Source organism: Lactuca sativa, chromosome 7, assembly GCF_002870075.4.
Source record: "Lactuca sativa cultivar Salinas chromosome 7, Lsat_Salinas_v11, whole genome shotgun sequence".
Lineage (NCBI taxonomy): Eukaryota > Viridiplantae > Streptophyta > Magnoliopsida > Asterales > Asteraceae > Lactuca > Lactuca sativa.
Window position 1 is genome coordinate 207,234,205 of NC_056629.2, and position 19,345 is coordinate 207,253,549.

The window sequence follows — 19,345 nt, forward strand, 5'->3', positions numbered from 1 at the left end:
GAATCGGCGGTGGTACCGTTGGAGGATATTTAGGTGGACGCGAGCCTGAATTACGTTGAGCGGCCAGTTGCGATTGTGGATCGAAAGATCAAGGTTCTGAGAAACAAAGAGGTGCCCCTGATGCAGGTCCAGTGGCAACATCAGAGAGGGTCCGAGCTGACTTGGGAGCCGGAGTTGGAAATGCGTGAGCAACATCCAAAGTTGTTTGCAGAGTAAGACTTCGAGGGCGAAGTCTGATTCTAGTGGGGGAGAATTGTAACATCTGAATTTCCAGGTATTATATTTTATCAATTATTTTTTTGAGTTAAAGAGAGGGACTCGATGAGTTGATGCCTAGACTCGTCGAGTCGGATCGCGATTGCTGACTTGATAAATGAAGGGACTCGACGAGTCGGTAAAGGTGGACTCGACGAGTCCGTGCTGACGATTGAAACCCTAAATCCTCGGGCCTGAGCCCTATTTAAAGGAATTTATAGCCTCCATTTGCGACTACCGGTCCAGAGAGAGATACCCTAGCGATTTTGAGCGAGTTGTGAGAGAGTTTGAGCCTCTTTGTTTGTTTTTTGTGTGATTTAGCCAAGGAGGAAGGGTTTCCAGCAAGAGGGGGCAAGAGGACTTCATTTCAGGAGGTTTTCAGCCTGGATCTTCATTTTGAGCTAGCTATTCGATCTTATTCTTATGTTTTTGCTTAAGAGCATTGAATTTAGGGTTTTCTATATCTTTTATGGCTTGTTTGGTTGAGATTTAGTGTCCCATTGAGTAATAAACTTTGGATCCGGACCTTTTAAGGCCCAAGGAGCTTGAACCACCTTGCTTTTTGTGGTTCTATGGAGGAAAGGGACATAGGTTGCCATGTTAGAAGATATTTCACCAAAATAAGCCTAGAGTGTCTTGCATGTGTACCAAGATTCGACCTTTATGTGGTTATTGGTCATGAGGAAGTCAGATCTATAGGTTAGAGAAGTAGATCTGACCTCAAAAGGTCATTTGAGTGTTGTCAACTCGCCGAGTTCGTAAGTGGACTCGACGAGTCGAGTCGGGGTTGCCCCGCGATTCGTTGCTGAGTAACCCGGCGAGTGGAGAGGGAATTCGTCGTGCCAAGCGGGGCTTAGAAGAATTCTGAGGACCAGTGTGGACTCGCCGAGTCGCCCGAGTGCACTCGACGAGTCTGGTGAAAGTTTGACCGTTGACCGGAGCTGACTTCGTTGACTTTTAGGGTTTAGTCAGTGTTGGGACTTATGAGCCATTAGAGGGGTAGAATGGCCTTTACCCTTCTTAGAGAACTTATAGAGAGGGGTTAGCCTAGCCTTTAGAAGTTGTATTAATTAGAGTAATTATTATGTGATTAGGCGGATGCTAGTGTAGTATTTCAGAGTTCGAGGTTTACCGAGTTATCCGAGGTGAGTCTTCTCACTATACTTTACCTTGAGTGGTAATTAGAGTTATGTGACACAGTATCTTGTGTGCTATTTATGTGATATGTTGCATTGCATTATTTCTATGTGATTTATGCTGTGTGTATTCCAGAGTTTATAGAGTTAGGACCGGAAGGTCCACAGAGCTAGGACCAGAGGGTCCACAGAGTTATGGCCAGAGGGCACACATAGTTATATCCTTGAATGGCTAATATGTGTTGTATGAGTATTTTGGGGAACTCACTAAGCATTTATGTTTACAGTGTTTTGTGTTATGTGTTTCAGGTACCAGTGAGGATCGCAGGAAGACGCCGGCATGATCAGTACACACATGATGAGTTTTTTTATACATTATGATATTGGGTTGTGTTTTATGGATTGATATGTGAAACGATGAGATTTTATAATGTTTATGAATGAAAATATGTTTTTAAAATGTGAAAAATTGTTTTGAAATTTACGATGTTACAACAACTGGACGTAATACTATATGTGAGGAGAGTAAATTCCAGTCGCCAAACTTCGGAAATTTACTTGCAGTAAACGGGTATTGGCGAGTTAGCGAACCTTGTTTCATGGGGATTGCGGTCATTTATGAATAAGTGAGATTTTGATGGTTATTGAGAAATTAGAAATATGATGCAGACCAATATGATAAATATGATATCTTTGTAAATAATTCTTTTTCTTTTTTGTGGTTTGGTATTTGATGTATTTGCTAGCTAATTGACAAGAATAGAGAGGGATCTACGGTTTTAGATGGCGGTGGGAGTGGGAGTGGGAGTGGGAGGGGTTTAAAATAGAGGCGGAAATAAAGGAGGTGTCATGTTATTATTAGGTTTTATGTTTATATTTGCAAGTAACATGGCATGGCATGTGGAAGTGATGAATTGATAGCCTGGACGACAGCCTTCTCATGTACACATGGCATGCATACTCGCCAGTCGCCAGCGCCCTTTGATGCTTTATCATTTAATTAATTCTTATGAAAACATCGCATACTCCTTACGTGGACACATATATTATTCTCTCCTAAACTTCAAATTATTCTCTTTATAAGTACACCTCTGTCCCACTCCATTAAAGCAATCACTTCATCAAAGCAAAGAACCAGCTTCCTTCCTGTGTAGCTAATCAATATCATCCATCCGGCAGTCGCCAGCCGTCGGCCATGGACGCCCAGAGGGTCGCTCTTATGGCAAAACCAAAAGATATCTCTCGGACGAAATCCAGTGCTCACGACGAATTACACAGCTTCAGGTCGTGGCTCCGGTGGATGTGCGTCGATCAATCCAACTGTTGGACGTTTTGCCTCTCTTGGCTAGTTTTCATCGTCTTCGCCATCGTCATCCCTGTTCTCTCCCATTTTTACCTCGCCTGTAGTGATTGCGATAATCGCCACGCGAGGCCTTATGATACTCTTGTTCAGTTGTCTCTCAGCAGCATTGCGACACTTTCCTTTGTTTGCCTCTCCCAGTTCGTTAGAATTTATGGACTTCGGAGGTTTCTCTTCTTCGATAAGCTTTGTAATGAAAGCGAAACCGTTCGCAGGGGTTATACTGAACAGCTCAATGTACGTCCTCTTTAACTTTTCTAGTTTGCGCTTTTAGTTAATTAATGTCGATTAATTCTGAGGTACATGGATTAAATGTAGTATACTATATTAATAAAACTGGTGTTTGGTTCTCATCCTTTTCCTTGGTGTGTAAACTAATTAAACGCATGCAGAGCTCGCTGAAAATAGTGTTCATATTTGTGGCGCCATGTTTCACAGCTGAGGCTGCATATAAGATCTGGTGGTATAGTTCAGGCGCCACCGCTATTCCTTTCTTGGGTAATGCTATCGTGAGCGACGCCGTAGCGTGCACCTTGGAGCTCTGTTCCTGGCTTTACAGAACCGTGGTGTTTTTCCTGGTGTGCGTCCTTTTCCGCCTCATCTGCCATCTACAAATCCTCCGCCTCCAAGATTTTGCTCAGGTCTTCCATGTGGAGTCTGATGTGGAATCTGTATTGAGGGAACACCTTAGGATCAGAAGGCATCTACGCATCATCAGTCACCGATTCAGAGTCTTTATACTTTGGGCACTCATCCTTGTGACTGTCAGTCAATTTGCATCGCTTCTTGATACTACCCGCTCCACAGCAGATCTCAGCATCTTCAAAACCGGTGAACTTGCGGTAAGTGCTGATCAATGCATGCGATATATATATATATATATATATATATATATATATATATATATATATATATATATATATATATATATATATATATATATATATATATATATATATATATATATATATATATAACTTGTTTTTGTGGCTTAATTTGTGTACGTACGTGCTATATATATGTATATGTGTAGCTTGTTTCGGTGAGCTTACTTGCTGGGCTAATGATACTACTAAGAAGTGCGACGAGGATCACACACAAGGCTCTTGGGGTGACATGTCTGGCGACTAAGTGGCACGTATGTGCAACCATCGAGTCATATGATCCACCAGATGTAGACATGGAAACGCCACCTACGGCTATGGGTGTTATGGGAAACCAGGTGTTCAGGCGAGATGCATCATCATCATCATCCGACAATGAGGATGTTGGTAGTGAAGATGAGCTAGACAATGATAAACTCATACCTGCATATGCTTACAGTACCATCTCATTTCAGAAAAGGCAAGCTTTAGGTAAGTCAACCTTCATGAATCATGATGAGACTATAGCTATCTAACATCCTACTGTTCTTCACCTAAATCTGAGTGATAATGATGACATATTTACTTATTTGTTTTTTTGGATTTGTTGTTTGTAGTGACTTATTTTGAGAACAACAGAGCTGGGATAACAGTGTTTGGATTTATGCTGGATAGGACTACTTTGCACACTATAGTGATGATAGAGATGTCATTGGTGTTGTGGTTGCTTGGAAAGACTGTTGGTATCTCTTAACCATAAATATATTGGCATTGCCCTTCATTCTTGAATCTTGATTTGTTGTCTTTTCTGGATATAGAGTTTAAATGTAGTTGGATCAGTTCATGTAAAAAGTTGTATTCATGGTCTATCATTTTTTATTTTATCTTTGTTGTTGTTCTCATTATTTATTCAATTAAAATGCTTTCCTTGAAGGGCCAAGTTCTTTATATTTTATAAATGTTTGAACCAAAATACAATAGCCTCGTCCGTATGTAGAAGTAGAAAATACTTTGAATTCTGAAAGGGAAGGAAAGGAGGGACTGGATTTTTTGGGGTCCACTTCCATAACGGTTTCTTATGCATAGAATTAGAATGGAACAATTTTGGCATGAAAATTACCTAAATATGTGAGGTTTGGCGCCTCACACGGAGAGGGAAAAAAGGAGACCAATTTTCATCACTTTCAACTTCTTTTAACATCAACGAGATTCAGGTTCAATGTGATTGATATGATTTTCTGGTTCTGAAGTTGAAGAAAAAACAAAATAAGAACAAAGACACACATTGATTTGGAGCCTTCGGAAATCTGAAATTCTTGTTTCAGATTTTCGATTACAATGGATATTGGTTTGGCTCCGATCAATCATTGTTCCAAGGAACACCAGAAAATCTATCAAGATTGGTTTGTTTGCGCTGACTCAGGTTTTCTTTCTTCTTCTTCCCTTTCCTCTTCTTCTTAATTTGTTCCAATCACATGTATTTATTCTATTTTTGAACTTTTAGATGACGATGGACGTATTACTGGCATTGACGCCACAAAGTTCTTCGCCATGTCCAATTTATCTCGACAAGACCTCAAGCAGGTTTCTCTCTTCTACACCCACGCCCTAAATTAGTTTTTGTAATCAGGATGTCACTTTGTAATATAACCCTATAACCTTTCTCTTTCATGGACATTCATTGACATAGAATTTGAATCTTCGATTCTCGAAGCTTTTTAATTTCATTTCAAACGACGAGCCTACTCTGTTTTCTGATCTATTTTCACCTTCTTCCCCAACTTTTTAAGGTGTGGGCGATTGCGGATTCTAAAAGGCAAGGCTTTCTTGGTTTCCAGGAGTTCGTTATGGCAATGCAGGTGATTATTTCTTCATGCCATCTACTTTTGTGCGTCAATCGTCACTTACACATTTTTAAAACTTTTAGATGATTTCTTTGGCACAAGCGGGGCATACATTGACTGTTGACCTTTTAAACAAAGATGGTAAGCCATCCAGTCACAGTCACTGTTTTTTTTCATTTTTCATATGATTGATGACTATTTTTTGGTTACAAAATCTTGATTGTGTTTGTGCAGTTGATACTGAAGAACTAAAACCGCCAGCAATGGAGGGTCTGGATGCCCTACTAGCTGTACGTCCTTTCATTTTACCAGATAGATATATAATATAAGAGAAAGGGTAGGAGTATTCACATTTTGTTTGATAGCACTGCACTAACTTGTATATCAACATTTGTAGAAGAAAAAACACCATCGTAACCCAAGTGATTTTGATCTGAATGGTAAAATCAAAATTCATGTGTATTTAATTATTTTGAATAGACATCCGGAGAAAAGCAAGCCAAGCCAATTTTGTTTGATGCTTCATTTTTACTATTGTTTTTAGGTGGTGCTTCACAGATTGAAATTTCATCTTCTTCAAAACATGCAAAGAACGTATGATTAATGTTCTATTTTTTTTCCCTACATATAAGATTATTATATTTGGTCCTTGAAAAGTTTTGAACTGTTTATATTCTTGATTGCTTATGTTTATTATGCTTAGCTTCCCTTAAAGTCTGTTACATCGATCGTGGATGGCCTGAAGAAGCTATACATTCAGAAGCTGAAACCTTTAGAAACCATGCATCGTTTTAATGAATTTGTTTCTCCTGCATTGGTGAGTTTCAGATGATATACAAAATAATTAGTTATATATAAATCCCTGTTTGACGAAAAATTAGTGGGCTTGTTTTAGACCAATAGTGATTTTGATGCGAAGCCCATGGTGATGCTTTTGGGTCAATACTCAACCGGGAAAACAACATTCATCAAGCATTTGCTTAAGACTGGGTATCCGGGAGCTCATATTGGACCTGAGCCTACTACAGATAGATTTGTTGCTGTCATGGTTATTTTCTATCTAGAAGCTTTTTTTTATCTAAATTTAATAAACATTTTGACTTGATTAATTAAAATTTAAAAATCTTTTTTTTTTTTTGCACAGAATGGACCTGACGAGAGAAGTATTCCAGGGAACACAGTGGCTGTTCAAGCAGACATGCCGTTTAATGGTCTAACTGGTTTTGGAGGTGCATTCTTGTCAAAATTCCAGTGTTCTCAGATGCCTCATCCTGTAAGCTGCTATACATCATTGTTTATGTATGCAAATGATTATGCGAGTTTTTATAACTATATATAACTAACTTATTAATTGTGTGTTTTTGGCTAATTAAAAAACAAGCTGCTGGATCACATTACGTTTATCGACACCCCTGGAGTTCTATCAGGAGAAAAACAAAGAACACAAAGAAGCTATGACTTTACAGGTGTCACCTCTTGGTTTGCTGCAAAGTGCGATCTCATCTTGCTTCTCTTTGATCCTCATAAACTCGATATTAGTGACGAGTTCAAACGTGTCATATCATCCCTGAAAGGACATGATGACAAGATTCGTGTTGTCTTAAACAAGGCTGATCAAGTTGATACCCAACAAGTAAGAAAGCTCCACCCTCACCACCCTACATTGGTCTTAGACTCTTAGGAATATATATTGTTTCTTTTTGACTTAATGGATCTTAATCATGGTTATTTCTTTTATACTTCATTTCCAATCAAACTCATCTCACGTCGAAAGCGATGAATATTGTGAAAAATCTTTGTTGGAATGTTAGTCCATTCAGACAATTTATTCTATGTAGAAAAGAAACTAAACGGACCTTATGTATATTCTTTGTGAGTTGGTCAGTCAGTGAGTTATATTGGTTTTGTGTTGTAGCTTATGCGGGTGTATGGAGCACTAATGTGGTCCCTTGGTAAAGTCCTAAATACCCCCGAGGTTATGCGTGTTTACATCGGGTAGACTCTCTCTATCTCTCTTTGTGTTTTTGATTTTATAGTAAACTAAATTAAGTGGGCTTGTTTTATATATGTGAGCAGTTCCTTTAACGACAAGCCTATAAATGTGAGTGATGATGGGCCAATGGGGGCAGAATTGTTTGAGAAAGAACAGGAAGACCTTCTAGCTGACTTGAAAGACATACCTAAGAAGGCTTGTGATCGGAGAGTGAGTTTGTTGTATCTATTAGCTAGTATTAATTAATTTGTTATTTTAAAAATTAAATGATATTTATTTTAATTTGGACAGATCAATGAGTTTGTGAAGCGTGCAAGGGCAGCCAAGATCCATGCATACATAATGAACCAGCTTAAGAAGGAGATGCCGAGCTGGATTGGGAAGGCTAAGGCACAACAGAGGCTGGTTGATAATCTTGAGGCTGTTTTTCAGAAGATTCAAAAGGATCATCATTTGCCTGCGGGAGATTTCCCAAATGTAGAAACCTTCAGAATGTCTTTGAATGGTTACAACATAGACAGATTTGAAAGAACCAAGCCTAAAATGATACAGGCTGTTGATGACATGCTGGCTTATGATATACCAAAACTTTTGAAGTCCTTCAGAAATCCGTATGAATGAGAGAGAGGCCAGTATATATATATATATATATATATATATATATATATATATATATATATATATATATATATATATATATATATATATATATATATATATATAATTTTGACCATCTGCAGCAACTAAACTAGTTAGGACCATACCATACATATATAGTCCCTGTCTCATCCTTTGTTTATTTTACTTGAGGGATGTCCTTAGGCTAAATCCAACCAATTGCCTCCCTTTTTTTTTTCTCTAGGGTCAGTCAAAGAGCTGTGCAGCATAGTGTTTTTCCAAGGTTGATGTCCTTCCAAATTCTGAAGATATATTTTTTCAATACAATTATTATTGAATCTCTCTCTCTCTCTCTCTCTCTCTCTCGGGGTGGCAAATCGTGCTATTGTTTCGTGTTTCTGTCTGACACGACACGACACGACAATGTTTTATGTAACACGAACACGACACGATATGATGTCGTGTTTTTTAACTAACATGAAAACGAACGAATTAAAAAACAACAAACATGACACGACACGAAAAATATAACATATACTAAAAACTAGTTTATTTAATGAATAGTTTATCAAATCTAACACCACAAACACGAAAAACACGATAAAGAACTGTTAAATCGTGTCAACTTCGTGTCGAATTTTGAACACGAACACGACACGCCATCATGTTTTTTACAGTTAACACAAACACAAATTAAAATTTCATTTTCGTCCCAATTTCGTTTCGTATCGTTTATTTTTGTCGTGTCGTGTCATATATTGCCACCGCTCTCTCTCTCTCTCTCTCTCTCTCTCTCACACACACACACACACATAGTAAGATGGTTCCACGTTACGTTTCGGGTGTAAAATATAACGCTAACTCACGACAAATAAAACTTCATCAGGATATTCTACCAGTACAAAAAGACATGGACATTAAAACATATATGTGTACCTATTTTCTCAAGGTAAAAAATAACTCCCAGTGTCTCCAAGAATCTCCCTTACTTTATCTACTAATATGAACGTTGGGTCAAAATACAACAAAAGCATAGTGGGATACATATGCATTAGACTCAACAAAATACAACTACTCCGTAACAAAACCCCTTATAAAGCCTCATACGAGGTTCAAGGCCGTCCTAGAGGGAGGGCAAGCTGGACGACCGCCCTGGGCCTTATCAATTCTTGGGGTCCTTTCAAGTAGCGGTTAATTTAAATACATATAGTTTTAGTAAACATAAATTGTATTATGCACTCATGTTTTTTTAATACACTCTAAAATTTACAAGTTAGATTATAATTTAGTGAAAATTACAAAAAAGCAATTACATTATAATCCTTTCATGGTTTGACTATTAGCATGGTAAATAAAATTGGGAAACAAAATTCTGTCTTTTTTTTTTTTTTTTTTTTTTTTTTTTTTTTTTTTTTTGTTGTTGTTGTTGTTGTTGTTGTTGTTGTTTGCCTTATTTTCCGTATGTTTTCATTTTTTTTTGTCGTATTTTATGTATGTTTTATTCATTTTTATAATTTGACATATTTAACATAATGTTTGTCTTTTCATGTTTTATTTATTTATTTTGGTTGTTTTTCTTATATACAATGTGACGAAGATGGAGATAAGGTATTTAGGAACGTTGTTCTTTTTTGATAATTATCTCATTTTTTCTCATTCTTTAAATTTCTTTATTTGTTTGTTTTTTTATCACTCATGATTTCTTTCAAGCATGCAGAATTTGCATGTATTTCCTCTTGTGACTTAAAAATGCAACTTTATATTGAGATTATGTTTTATATTTTCATGACTTGCTTGCGGTATCTGTTGTCGAAATTTCAGGTGGTTGTATTTTTGTTTTATTATGGAATTGGTCAAAAGATTTTTAGAATTTATCCCATTTGTTGCCCCTGTACCAACAGTAAAAAAATAGGAAAAGTATGAATAAATAAAATTCTAAGTCAAATAAGGCAATAAATAGTAATGTACTTTTGTTAGTTTGTCAAAATCGTCATTTTATACTTCTTACATATATTTTATTATTTCAGCCTTATTTACATTTTGTAAATTAATAATTTTTTTTTTGCAAATATTTGATTAGTCATTATGAATAATGTTTTTCTTCCTCAATTATGGTTTTTACGGGTTTAAACCTAATAATAATAATAATAATAATAATAATAATAATAATAATAATAATAATAAATTGATTTATTGTACTCCTATAATTTGATAAAACATAAGCTCCTTTTTCAAATTTACTGAAGATGTAGAAAAAAATTGGGGCCACTTGACCATGTGTAAAGTGACTTGTGATGCTGAGCCACATGGTTTTAGGCCCACAAAGCCCATTACTTTGGTCCAAAGGTTATGCCGGGTTTCCTAGTAAGACTATAAATTAACGATAAAACCGAATTTCAAATAATCATAATCGATAATGAAAATTCACGAGGCTGATAAACTTAATGATATAAATAATAACTAGTGAATTAACCACGGGCAAAACAATTTAATCATTAGTCATCTTCTTATATTTTTATATTAATAAATAATTTTTTTTTATACTAATAAATAAGATAATTTATGTCCCACCTCTTTTTCTTATTTAATTATACACTTATCATTTTTTGATTTTTTTTGAATTATTTAATATCTATTTGTCATTTTTATGTTCTTTTCCTTTTTATTAAATGCTGCCTACTAAATGTACAATAATATTAATTAATATTATTAATATATTAATTAATATATATTAATATACATATTAACTTTCCTATTGTGAATTCCTATATGTATGTTATATGTTAATTAACTTTTTAGACTTTCCAATTTATCATTTCTATTGTTCAATCTAAAAAAAATTAAAAGATCATGTATTCTACTTTCTAAATTGGATATTGGATTCAAGTATAATTATGTAAAACTTTTTAACTTATAACTTCATACAATTGATACAAAATATATTTGTTTATTAAAAAGGCATCAAAATCAAACGACATATTAATTAGTAGACTAAGGTCCCGTTTGATAATTTCTGGTAAAGTGCTGTCTGGGAAGTTTTCTTAGTGGTAAAGAAACCATGTTGTTTGATTGTACATCTGATTGACTGTGTTGAATGACGAAAAAAAAATAATAATTCAATAAAAAATAAATTTAAAAAGAATTATTTAAAAAAATTAATAATCCAAGAAAAAAAGAAAGAGACGGCGTTTGGTGCATAATTGTCTTTCCAGCCCATTCAACCAAAAAGATATGATTTTGAGCTTTCTGGGAAAGACATATCTTACCGGGAAAGACCCATTTTTTTGTGCAAATCAAACAGTCTTTCTGGTCTATTCAGCCAGAAAGATCTGTTTGAACCTGAAAAGATGCGTATCAAACGGGACATAATTTTGGTTTTGGTCGTCATTTACTTACAAAGTTGACTAAAATAAAAGGAACCTGACATTTTAGTTAATAAAAGTTAAACATGCATTAAGGGTTTGAAAAGCAAAACATTAAAACGTACGGTTATATATATATATATATATATATATATATATATATATATATATATATATATATATATATAGAGAGAGAGAGAGAGAGAGAGAGAGAAAGAGAGAATTAGGTTCAAATGTTTTTAGTAACTATTGTGTGCCTAAATGCATCAATAAGAATTCAAGAAAAAAAAATAAATCATTAATGTAAAAAAAAGGGTAGATGAGTCATTTTGTTTTTATAAACTAAAAATAAATTCTTATATATTTGGTATATCCCTTAAATCACGTCTACTATTATTTGACTTATTTAAAATCATCATATCCACAACCGTAAATACACAAAGAGGGGACGCGTCTTCTTCAACAGATTGGGAATAAGGAACGATCGAATAAGAGCAGTCAAAAATCAAGGGCACTAGTGAGGGTCAAACAGATTTACAGAGAGGCTGAGAAAGGGACTTAAAACAACAATATAGTTTATATTTGCCCTAATTTGTTTTCATTTATATAACAAAATAAGATTCTTGAAAAAACATGTTATGTAATAAATGGATATTCTTAAAAATCGCTTAGTTTGAGTACTTAAAACAACAATATAGTTTATATTTAACAAAACATAACATATATTATAGATATATTTAATGATGCTGATATTTCCTGATGCCTTTTAAAAAAAATAAGACATCAGCCTATACATATTTTAAATTGTTTTATTTTATATATTTTGTTCAAAATAAAATTTGAGTTATCAACCCGGATGACACCTTTTGATTTTGATGACTAAACAAATAATTGGGAATAATGTGTCAATTATATTTCATAAGCTTTTTTTATGTGAAAAAAAAATACAAGAATAGTAAGTTTTTTATCACAATGTATGATTGTCTTTGTTTTCTTAATCTATTAAATTTTCTATGTCATTATACAAACATGATAATTTTATCATTAATCTACAGTTAAATATCAATACTATATTTTGAAACTATTTAATATTAATTAAAAGTAATGACCATAGGCTTATTTATTCATCATTTTGTTTATATTTATTTTTTAACTTTGTTTTAGAAAATGTTTACTATTACACCTTTATATTTAGCTTTTGTGTTTAATCGATACATGTTGTACACAAGTCTCATACCTAGTTGAGTTTATAATTGAGAAGCGGTTCCGAAAATAGATATAACAACATGGTTCATTAATAACAAATTCATATATAAAAGCTTCATAACAATATACTTGTTTCCAACTTGTAAAAATCTGCTGTCAAAATCTGGTGACTAATGGTGGATCAACTTGGAGGTCTAAATCCTACTTATGAGTTTTGTTTAGCTCTATTCTAACATATTTCTTGTTGTACTCTTATTGCGATTCGACGTCTTTATTAGTCTTTGTAGGCCCGATATCTAGATCCTATGTTTTGACTATTGCCAAGAAAAATTATAAGTCACATTTTCCCGACATCAGTTACAAGATTGAGGAACAATCTCAATTAACTACCCTAATACTAGGTAGGAACGTGACCATGCCGTGTAGTACTATAATAACGACCATTCAAAAATGTCACCGATCGCTTATAAATATCATTGTATCATATTCTAACCAAGTAAGATCGTTCTAACAACATTTCGTTCATATTTTCTCTTTTAAATACTTGTTCAATGCTAACTTAATCAGTGGCGAATCTAGACTAAAAAAACCATGTGGTTCCCAAATTAAGTGAAATCAATAAAAAAAATTCAACAAAACTTGTGTGGGGTTGGGTCGGGTTATGTACCTTAAAAATTGGACCAATCAATTCAACCTGTTAAAACCGATTAGACACCACCAATTAAAAATTTTAACAAAACGATTGAAATAAACACGAAAAAAGCAGTATGTTTTTAATGAAAAACTAGTTGATTATTAGTCAATTGATAAAGCGGTGAACAGAGAGTAGAGGTGGCAAAAATTGACACGACACGAAACCCGACATGAACCCGACACAAAATACATGGATTTGGGTAAGATATTTCAATCCGTTTAAATAAACGGGTTGACACGACACGACACGAAAATTAAACGGGTAAGGTTAGGGTTGAGAATTTCAATTCGAATATGACTCGAAAATGATTCGTTTATTTATATGCAAATTTTTTGAATTATTTAAATAAACTAGAAAGATACAAAACCAAAACCATAAGTAAAAAAAACCTTCGAATTGAGTCGTTTTGTAATGTTGAAATGACTTAGTCATCTAGATTAAGATTTAATTTTAGTTTTTCCATTCTCTCCCAAACTACCAAGTCTCTTTCACCACTCTCACATCCTCGCGACCTTTTCATCCGCCTCCTCAACTCCCACTATTTTAATTTTGTTATCTGAACTTGCTATGACTTCATCTATTCTGCCTCCAAACTATTAGTTTTTCCTCTCCGCCTACCCAACTTCTACTCTTTCAACATGTTCAATCTTTTAACCTCACATGACACGATATATTTCAAGGTATAGCCCTAACCCGAAACCCGACACGAAAATAAACGGGTTGACACGACACGACACATTAATTAAATGGGTCGGGTTAGGGTCAAGCACTTTTAACCCGTTTAGTGTTTCGACACGACACGAACCTGACACGATTGCCACCTCTAACAGAGAATGAGAGTCTTTAGCATGTGAGCTTCTTTTTATTACAACAATTTATTTATTTATTGATATTTTGAAAGTGTCGATTAAGATTGGTTAATTTTTTGTTATCAATCAAACAATTTAAAATAACAAGTTGATCCTAATAACTTATTTTTTTTTTCTTTTAAAATGATTTTTAATACATTTTATTAAAAAAACAAACTCAAGATAGGTTGTTCATTTTTTCTAAGATAGTTTCTAATTTTTCTTCGACATATATTAAAAATGAAATTGAAAATTTAAGTAGGTCCTAAGACCTACCTTTAGACATACTAGATACGCCCTTGAACTTAATCGCCATAAAGTATTTTTAGGGATCGAAGCCATACATGAGATGCATTTTTGACTGCATTTCATCCTCGGTTTGAAGACTGTCTCAAATCGAAGATCCACATGAAAAACCCATCTTTGCATATCGTTTATCATATTAAGTTTGATTTACAATTTCCAAAACTCAAATTTATAGGGGGGTAAATAAGTCATTTACTTGACAATTTTATATTCTTTGATAAACTCCAAAACGCGGGCACGGAAATAGAAGATTGAACGACAAAAATTAAAGGTTTTAGTACTTATTTGACTGTATTTTGACGAAGGCCCCACACAGACACATACTCACACTCCATTCTCTTCCCATCTTCATTTCGACAGTAAACTGTGGGACTAAAACAACGCTCAGATCCGAATCCGACCACAAAAAACTTCGCCAAAACCCTAGCCCGGCGTACAATATCCGTAAGAAAACTCTTCCATGTTTCACTCTCACCACAAATGCACTTATCTCTGTACCCTTACTATCATCCTGCACTTTGACTACAATCTGTTCTATTTGTTATATAATCTATTTGAAGTCGATTCCTCGAGATCTCGACTTTCCAAGTTAGTAAATTACCCGATATGATTATAATATAATATTATTTAAGCTCAGCTTGGTCTACATTTGTGTACTAACAAAGGTAGGATGTTAAGCGCTTAGATGTGTAGTTTATATGTGTTTGTATCTTGTGGATTTGAGATCTTCATACCTGGTGGACTTCTAGTGAAGTAGCGGTTGGTTTCGGTGGAAATGAACTTGTTAGAATTGTACGTCAGTGCTTCAGTTTCCAAATGTAGGGTTTTTTTTTTTTGTCAATTTTATTTTTTAGGTGCGAACTTTGGCTGTATATCTGATACCGCTCGCCTGTAATCTATATGAACGTTTTGGTACTTGGAGTACCTTTGGGTGATTAAGTTGCTACCTTTTGTGCTAATTGGAACAAAGCAGAGTATAATTTCTTGTAGATCTGAGACGTTGCTTTGTATTAAGTCAGAAGCTATATGGCGGGGGTCTGTCTAATAAAGACTTTGAGTTTTCCCTAATTTGCTTTCGAGCACATTTAGTTGTTGAAATATGTGTTTGATAATTACATTACTCTCTGTTGCTTAATAATCACGGGTAGTAGTAGGTTTGGTTTTTTGAACGTTCACCATTGACATCTAAATTTTTTGCAGGCTCAGTTGGGGTGACACCAGATGGCAGGGGTGGATGTTCAAAATCCGCTTCTTGGAGAAACAACATGTGGATCATTACTGCATCAGTTGCAAGTGAAATACCATATTCCCTAACACTATTTACGTTTTATGCTGTTGTACTTTTTTTTATTTTTTCTTTTTTGTGACTGATATTTTCATTTCCGAACTGAACTTGTCTGTCTGCATTATTGCAGAAAATTTGGGATGAGGTGGGTGAAAGTGATGATGAAAGAGATAAGATGCTTGTTCAGATAGATCAAGAATGTTTGGACGTGTACAAGAGGAAAGTGGACCAGGCTACAAAGTCAAGATCACACCTTCTTCAGACATTGGCAGATGCTAAACTTGAACTCTCCACTCTTGTTGCATCCCTAGGGGAGAATACATTTGTTGGGTTTGTGAGTAGTAGCTCTTAATCTTTTCTCATTAAGCTGTGAAAATTTATGTTTGTTTGAATGCCCTTTTTTGATATGTGCAGTCTGAGAAGACTGGTGGAACCATCAAAGAGCAGCTTGCTGCTATTGCACCGGCTCTAGAACAATTATGGAAGCAGAAGAAGGAAAGGATCGAGGAGTTCTCAGATGTACAGACACAAATACAAAAGATATGTGGAGAAATTGCAGGGAGCAGTGAGGGTGCAGCAGGATTAGGAAACCAAGGTGTTGATGAGTCTGATTTATCCTTGAAGAAGTTGGATGAATTCCATGATCAACTACAACAACTGCAGAAAGAAAAGGTAATCTCTTATTCTCTAATAACTCATTTATTAGGTAGATTCTAGATGGAGTAATGAGTATGCAATGGATGTTGTTGAGTTGGCAGAGTGATAGACTGCACAAGGTCCTTGAGTTGGTGAGCAGTGTACATGATCTTTGTGCTGTCCTTGGGATTGATTTTTATAGTACAGTCACGGAAGTTCATCCAAGCCTCAATGATGCAACTGGCGTACAATCTAAAAGCATAAGCAATGACACACTTACTCGCCTTGCAAAGACACTCATATCTTTAAAAGAAGATAAGAAGCAACGCTTGCACAAGGTACATATATAGCTTAAAAAGAAGGATAAAAATGCGTATAATCTTTGATTCTTAACTTTGTTTTTTGGTTTTACAGCTTCAAGAATTAGCAACCCAGTTAACTGATCTTTGGAATCTGATGGATACATCTGAAGAAGAACAGGGGTTGTTTGATCATGTGACTTGTAACATGTCGGCTTCAGTGGATGAAGTGAATGTCCCAGGGGCCCTTGCTCTTGATTTGATCCAACAGGTAGCTTAAGCATTAATTACATTTACATAAATATTAAACTAACAAGTATGAATTTATATTTAATATGTTTTTTGAAGGCGGAGTTGGAAGTGGAGAGGCTGGATGATTTAAAAGCAAGCAAAATGAAAGAGATTGCTTTTAAAAGGCAAGGGGAGCTTGAGGAGATATTTGCACGTGCACATATTGAGATTGACAGAGAGGGTGCGAGGGAGAAGATTTTGGGTCTGATTGATTCTGGGAATGTGGAGCCTTCTGAGTTGTTGGTTGATATGGATAACCAGATCATAAGAGCCAAAGAAGAAGCCCTGAGCAGGAAAGATATTTTGGATAAAGTGGAGAAATGGATGTCGGCTTGCGAAGAAGAGAGTTGGCTTGAAGATTACAACAGGGTATGTATGTGTTCCTTTTATAGATATAAATATATAATAGTAATTGTTTTAATGAATGACATGGCAATGGCAATGGCAGGATGACAACAGGTACAATGCAAGTAGAGGCGCACACTTGAACCTGAAGAGAGCTGAAAAGGCTCGAATATTGGTGAACAAAATTCCAGGTGTGGTTGAGAGTTTGGTGGGGAAGACACGGGCATGGGAAGAGGAGCATGGGATGAGTTTCATGTATGATGGGGTTCCGTTGCTTGCGATGCTAGATGAATATGCGATGCTCAGGCATGACAGGGAAGAAGAGAAGCGAAGGGTAAAGGTAAGTAAGTTTCTGTATATTTTTAATATAGAAAAACTGTCAGTCAGTCAGTAACCGGTTGTAATATTTGAATGCAGAAGGATCAGAAGAAGATGGTTACCGAGCAGCAGCAGGTAAATCCAAATACAGAGGTAGAAACTGCGTTTGGTGCGAGGTCAAGCCCTGGGAGGCCGCTTAGCAGTAATACGAAGAAGGTGGGGGTGCGTGCCACTGCCAATCCCAATGGAAGTCCGAATCGACGGTTGTCTTTGAATCAGAATAGGTCGGTTAATAGAGATGGGAAGGTGAAGCCTAATAATTCTCCATCTCCGTTGAAGGATGCTGCGTCACGTGTATCCGGTACTGAGCCTGCCCCGACTACACCTTAGCTAGGGTGGTTATTTCAATAATAAAACCCAAATATTTTAGGATTTCCTCATGTATTTTATTGTTGTTATTATAAATCAGTCTAGAGAGAGAAAAAAAAAAAAAGAGTGGACATGGTTTAGGTTGTTCTTTGTATCCGGTATCAATTACTCTTTAGTTTTACCTTTAACTAACCACTTTTCCATTTAAAAAATTGATTTATCTATTTTTTGGATTGACTTGCCTTTAGCGGCAAATGTGTCGCTATCTTACGTGGATGAATCAGTTTTTTTAAGTGGAAGATTCATCTGTTTTTCTTCTAAAGGCTTACAATTATGTTCCATCTATATAGTTTATAGGGATGGTATGATTTTGAAGGTTCATTGTGAAAAGTAAAAGTGAGTCTTTAAATATAATTTATTTTTATATATAAACACAAATACAAAAGTAAATTAAATTAACCACACATTTAATTGTGTGAGAAGAGTATATTTATAATAACAATGTAAGAGGGTAATATCTTAGAATAAAGAAGAGATAAATAAAAATATACAATTGAGTTATATATTACGTAAATAAAAATGATTTTATGTAAAAATACGATTTATGTAGTGTTATTCTTTCAAAAATCATACATTTTTGAATGAAAGGAAATCAATATGCCATATCAATCATGCAATTTATGTAGTGTTATCCTTTTCAAAATCAATTTTCAAAATCTACCCTAATAAATGAAAATGTTTTTGTCAATTGTTATGTTCTCATTTAGTTTGACACATGTCATTTTGTAGGATTTTTTGATTTTTTTCTTTTTCCACTTGGCATTTTCTTGTGCTTTCAATTTTCTTAAATTTAAAAATAAATTCCATATTTTATACGAGTTTATTTATGTTATGTAGAATCATTAAATTAAATTTCAATAATCATACAAAAAAAAAACGTACAACTACAAATTAGGTAGTAATCAATTCTTCCATAATTAAATGTTTACACATCATAATTTTCACTTATACAATAACTTTTTCAAAACAAAAAATGTTATGGAATCCAATTCTAAACAAAGAAATTAGTTTTCATTTATTAGGGTAGATATATTGAAAAACTTAATCCTTATTATTTTATATTCAACTTTTTTTAATAAACCCGTGTAATACACGAGACTCACACCTAGTGATGTATAAATACGATTTCCATCTTAATGTTAGTGTTAGTTTCAGTAGTCGAATTCATTTGGTTTCTTCAAACCTTTACCATGCATGATCAAAATCGATTACACCACCATCTATACATGGTTAACAAATCATTTTGATTTAATGATG

The 19,345-nt window shown here is 34.7% G+C and overlaps 3 protein-coding genes across 3 annotated transcripts; all 3 read left to right on the forward strand.

The window, feature by feature from the left end:
• Positions 1 to 2,481: 2,481 nt before the first annotated feature.
• LOC111893912 (uncharacterized) lies at positions 2,482 to 4,547 on the forward strand. The gene is made up of 4 exons (XM_023889991.3): positions 2,482 to 2,988; positions 3,144 to 3,593; positions 3,785 to 4,106; positions 4,232 to 4,547. The coding sequence occupies exons 1-4, from the start codon at positions 2,587 to 2,589 to the stop codon at positions 4,366 to 4,368; spliced, it is 1,311 nt and encodes a 436-aa protein (XP_023745759.1). The 5' UTR covers positions 2,482 to 2,586; the 3' UTR covers positions 4,369 to 4,547.
• A 214-nt stretch (positions 4,548 to 4,761) lies between these two features.
• Positions 4,762 to 8,081, forward strand: LOC111893914 (EH domain-containing protein 1). The gene is made up of 14 exons (XM_052765443.1): positions 4,762 to 5,037; positions 5,119 to 5,198; positions 5,405 to 5,473; positions 5,542 to 5,599; positions 5,693 to 5,748; positions 5,856 to 5,898; positions 6,003 to 6,052; positions 6,162 to 6,275; positions 6,354 to 6,506; positions 6,603 to 6,731; positions 6,840 to 7,091; positions 7,374 to 7,453; positions 7,535 to 7,661; positions 7,743 to 8,081. Exons 1-14 carry the CDS (start codon positions 4,953 to 4,955, stop codon positions 8,070 to 8,072), a joined length of 1,626 nt encoding a protein of 541 aa, XP_052621403.1. The 5' UTR covers positions 4,762 to 4,952; the 3' UTR covers positions 8,073 to 8,081.
• Positions 8,082 to 14,772: 6,691 nt separating this feature from the next.
• On the forward strand, positions 14,773 to 18,350 carry LOC111893913 (65-kDa microtubule-associated protein 1). The gene is made up of 9 exons (XM_023889992.3): positions 14,773 to 14,929; positions 15,686 to 15,778; positions 15,901 to 16,104; positions 16,185 to 16,442; positions 16,529 to 16,744; positions 16,821 to 16,976; positions 17,054 to 17,365; positions 17,445 to 17,681; positions 17,759 to 18,350. The coding sequence occupies exons 2-9, from the start codon at positions 15,707 to 15,709 to the stop codon at positions 18,047 to 18,049; spliced, it is 1,746 nt and encodes a 581-aa protein (XP_023745760.1). The 5' UTR covers positions 14,773 to 14,929; positions 15,686 to 15,706; the 3' UTR covers positions 18,050 to 18,350.
• The last annotated feature ends 995 nt before the right edge of the window (positions 18,351 to 19,345 follow it).

What these genes read in the sequence shown, in the direction of transcription:
- LOC111893912 (XM_023889991.3), top strand. Translation starts at nt 2,587, where the DNA reads ATGGACGCCCAGAGGGTCGCTCTTATGGCAAAACCAAAAGATATCTCT. An exon ending in GTTATACTGAACAGCTCAAT is followed by an intron (nt 2,989 to 3,143) that starts GTACGTCCTCTT and finishes AAACGCATGCAG; the next exon opens with AGCTCGCTGAAAATAGTGTT. An exon ending in TCAGAAAAGGCAAGCTTTAG is followed by an intron (nt 4,107 to 4,231) that starts GTAAGTCAACCT and finishes TGTTGTTTGTAG; the next exon opens with TGACTTATTTTGAGAACAAC.
- LOC111893914 (XM_052765443.1), top strand. Translation starts at nt 4,953, where the DNA reads ATGGATATTGGTTTGGCTCCGATCAATCATTGTTCCAAGGAACACCAG. An exon ending in AGTTCGTTATGGCAATGCAG is followed by an intron (nt 5,474 to 5,541) that starts GTGATTATTTCT and finishes TAAAACTTTTAG; the next exon opens with ATGATTTCTTTGGCACAAGC. An exon ending in AAGTGATTTTGATCTGAATG is followed by an intron (nt 5,899 to 6,002) that starts GTAAAATCAAAA and finishes TATTGTTTTTAG; the next exon opens with GTGGTGCTTCACAGATTGAA.
- LOC111893913 (XM_023889992.3), top strand. Translation starts at nt 15,707, where the DNA reads ATGGCAGGGGTGGATGTTCAAAATCCGCTTCTTGGAGAAACAACATGT. An exon ending in CTCTTGATTTGATCCAACAG is followed by an intron (nt 16,977 to 17,053) that starts GTAGCTTAAGCA and finishes TGTTTTTTGAAG; the next exon opens with GCGGAGTTGGAAGTGGAGAG. An exon ending in AAGAGAAGCGAAGGGTAAAG is followed by an intron (nt 17,682 to 17,758) that starts GTAAGTAAGTTT and finishes ATTTGAATGCAG; the next exon opens with AAGGATCAGAAGAAGATGGT.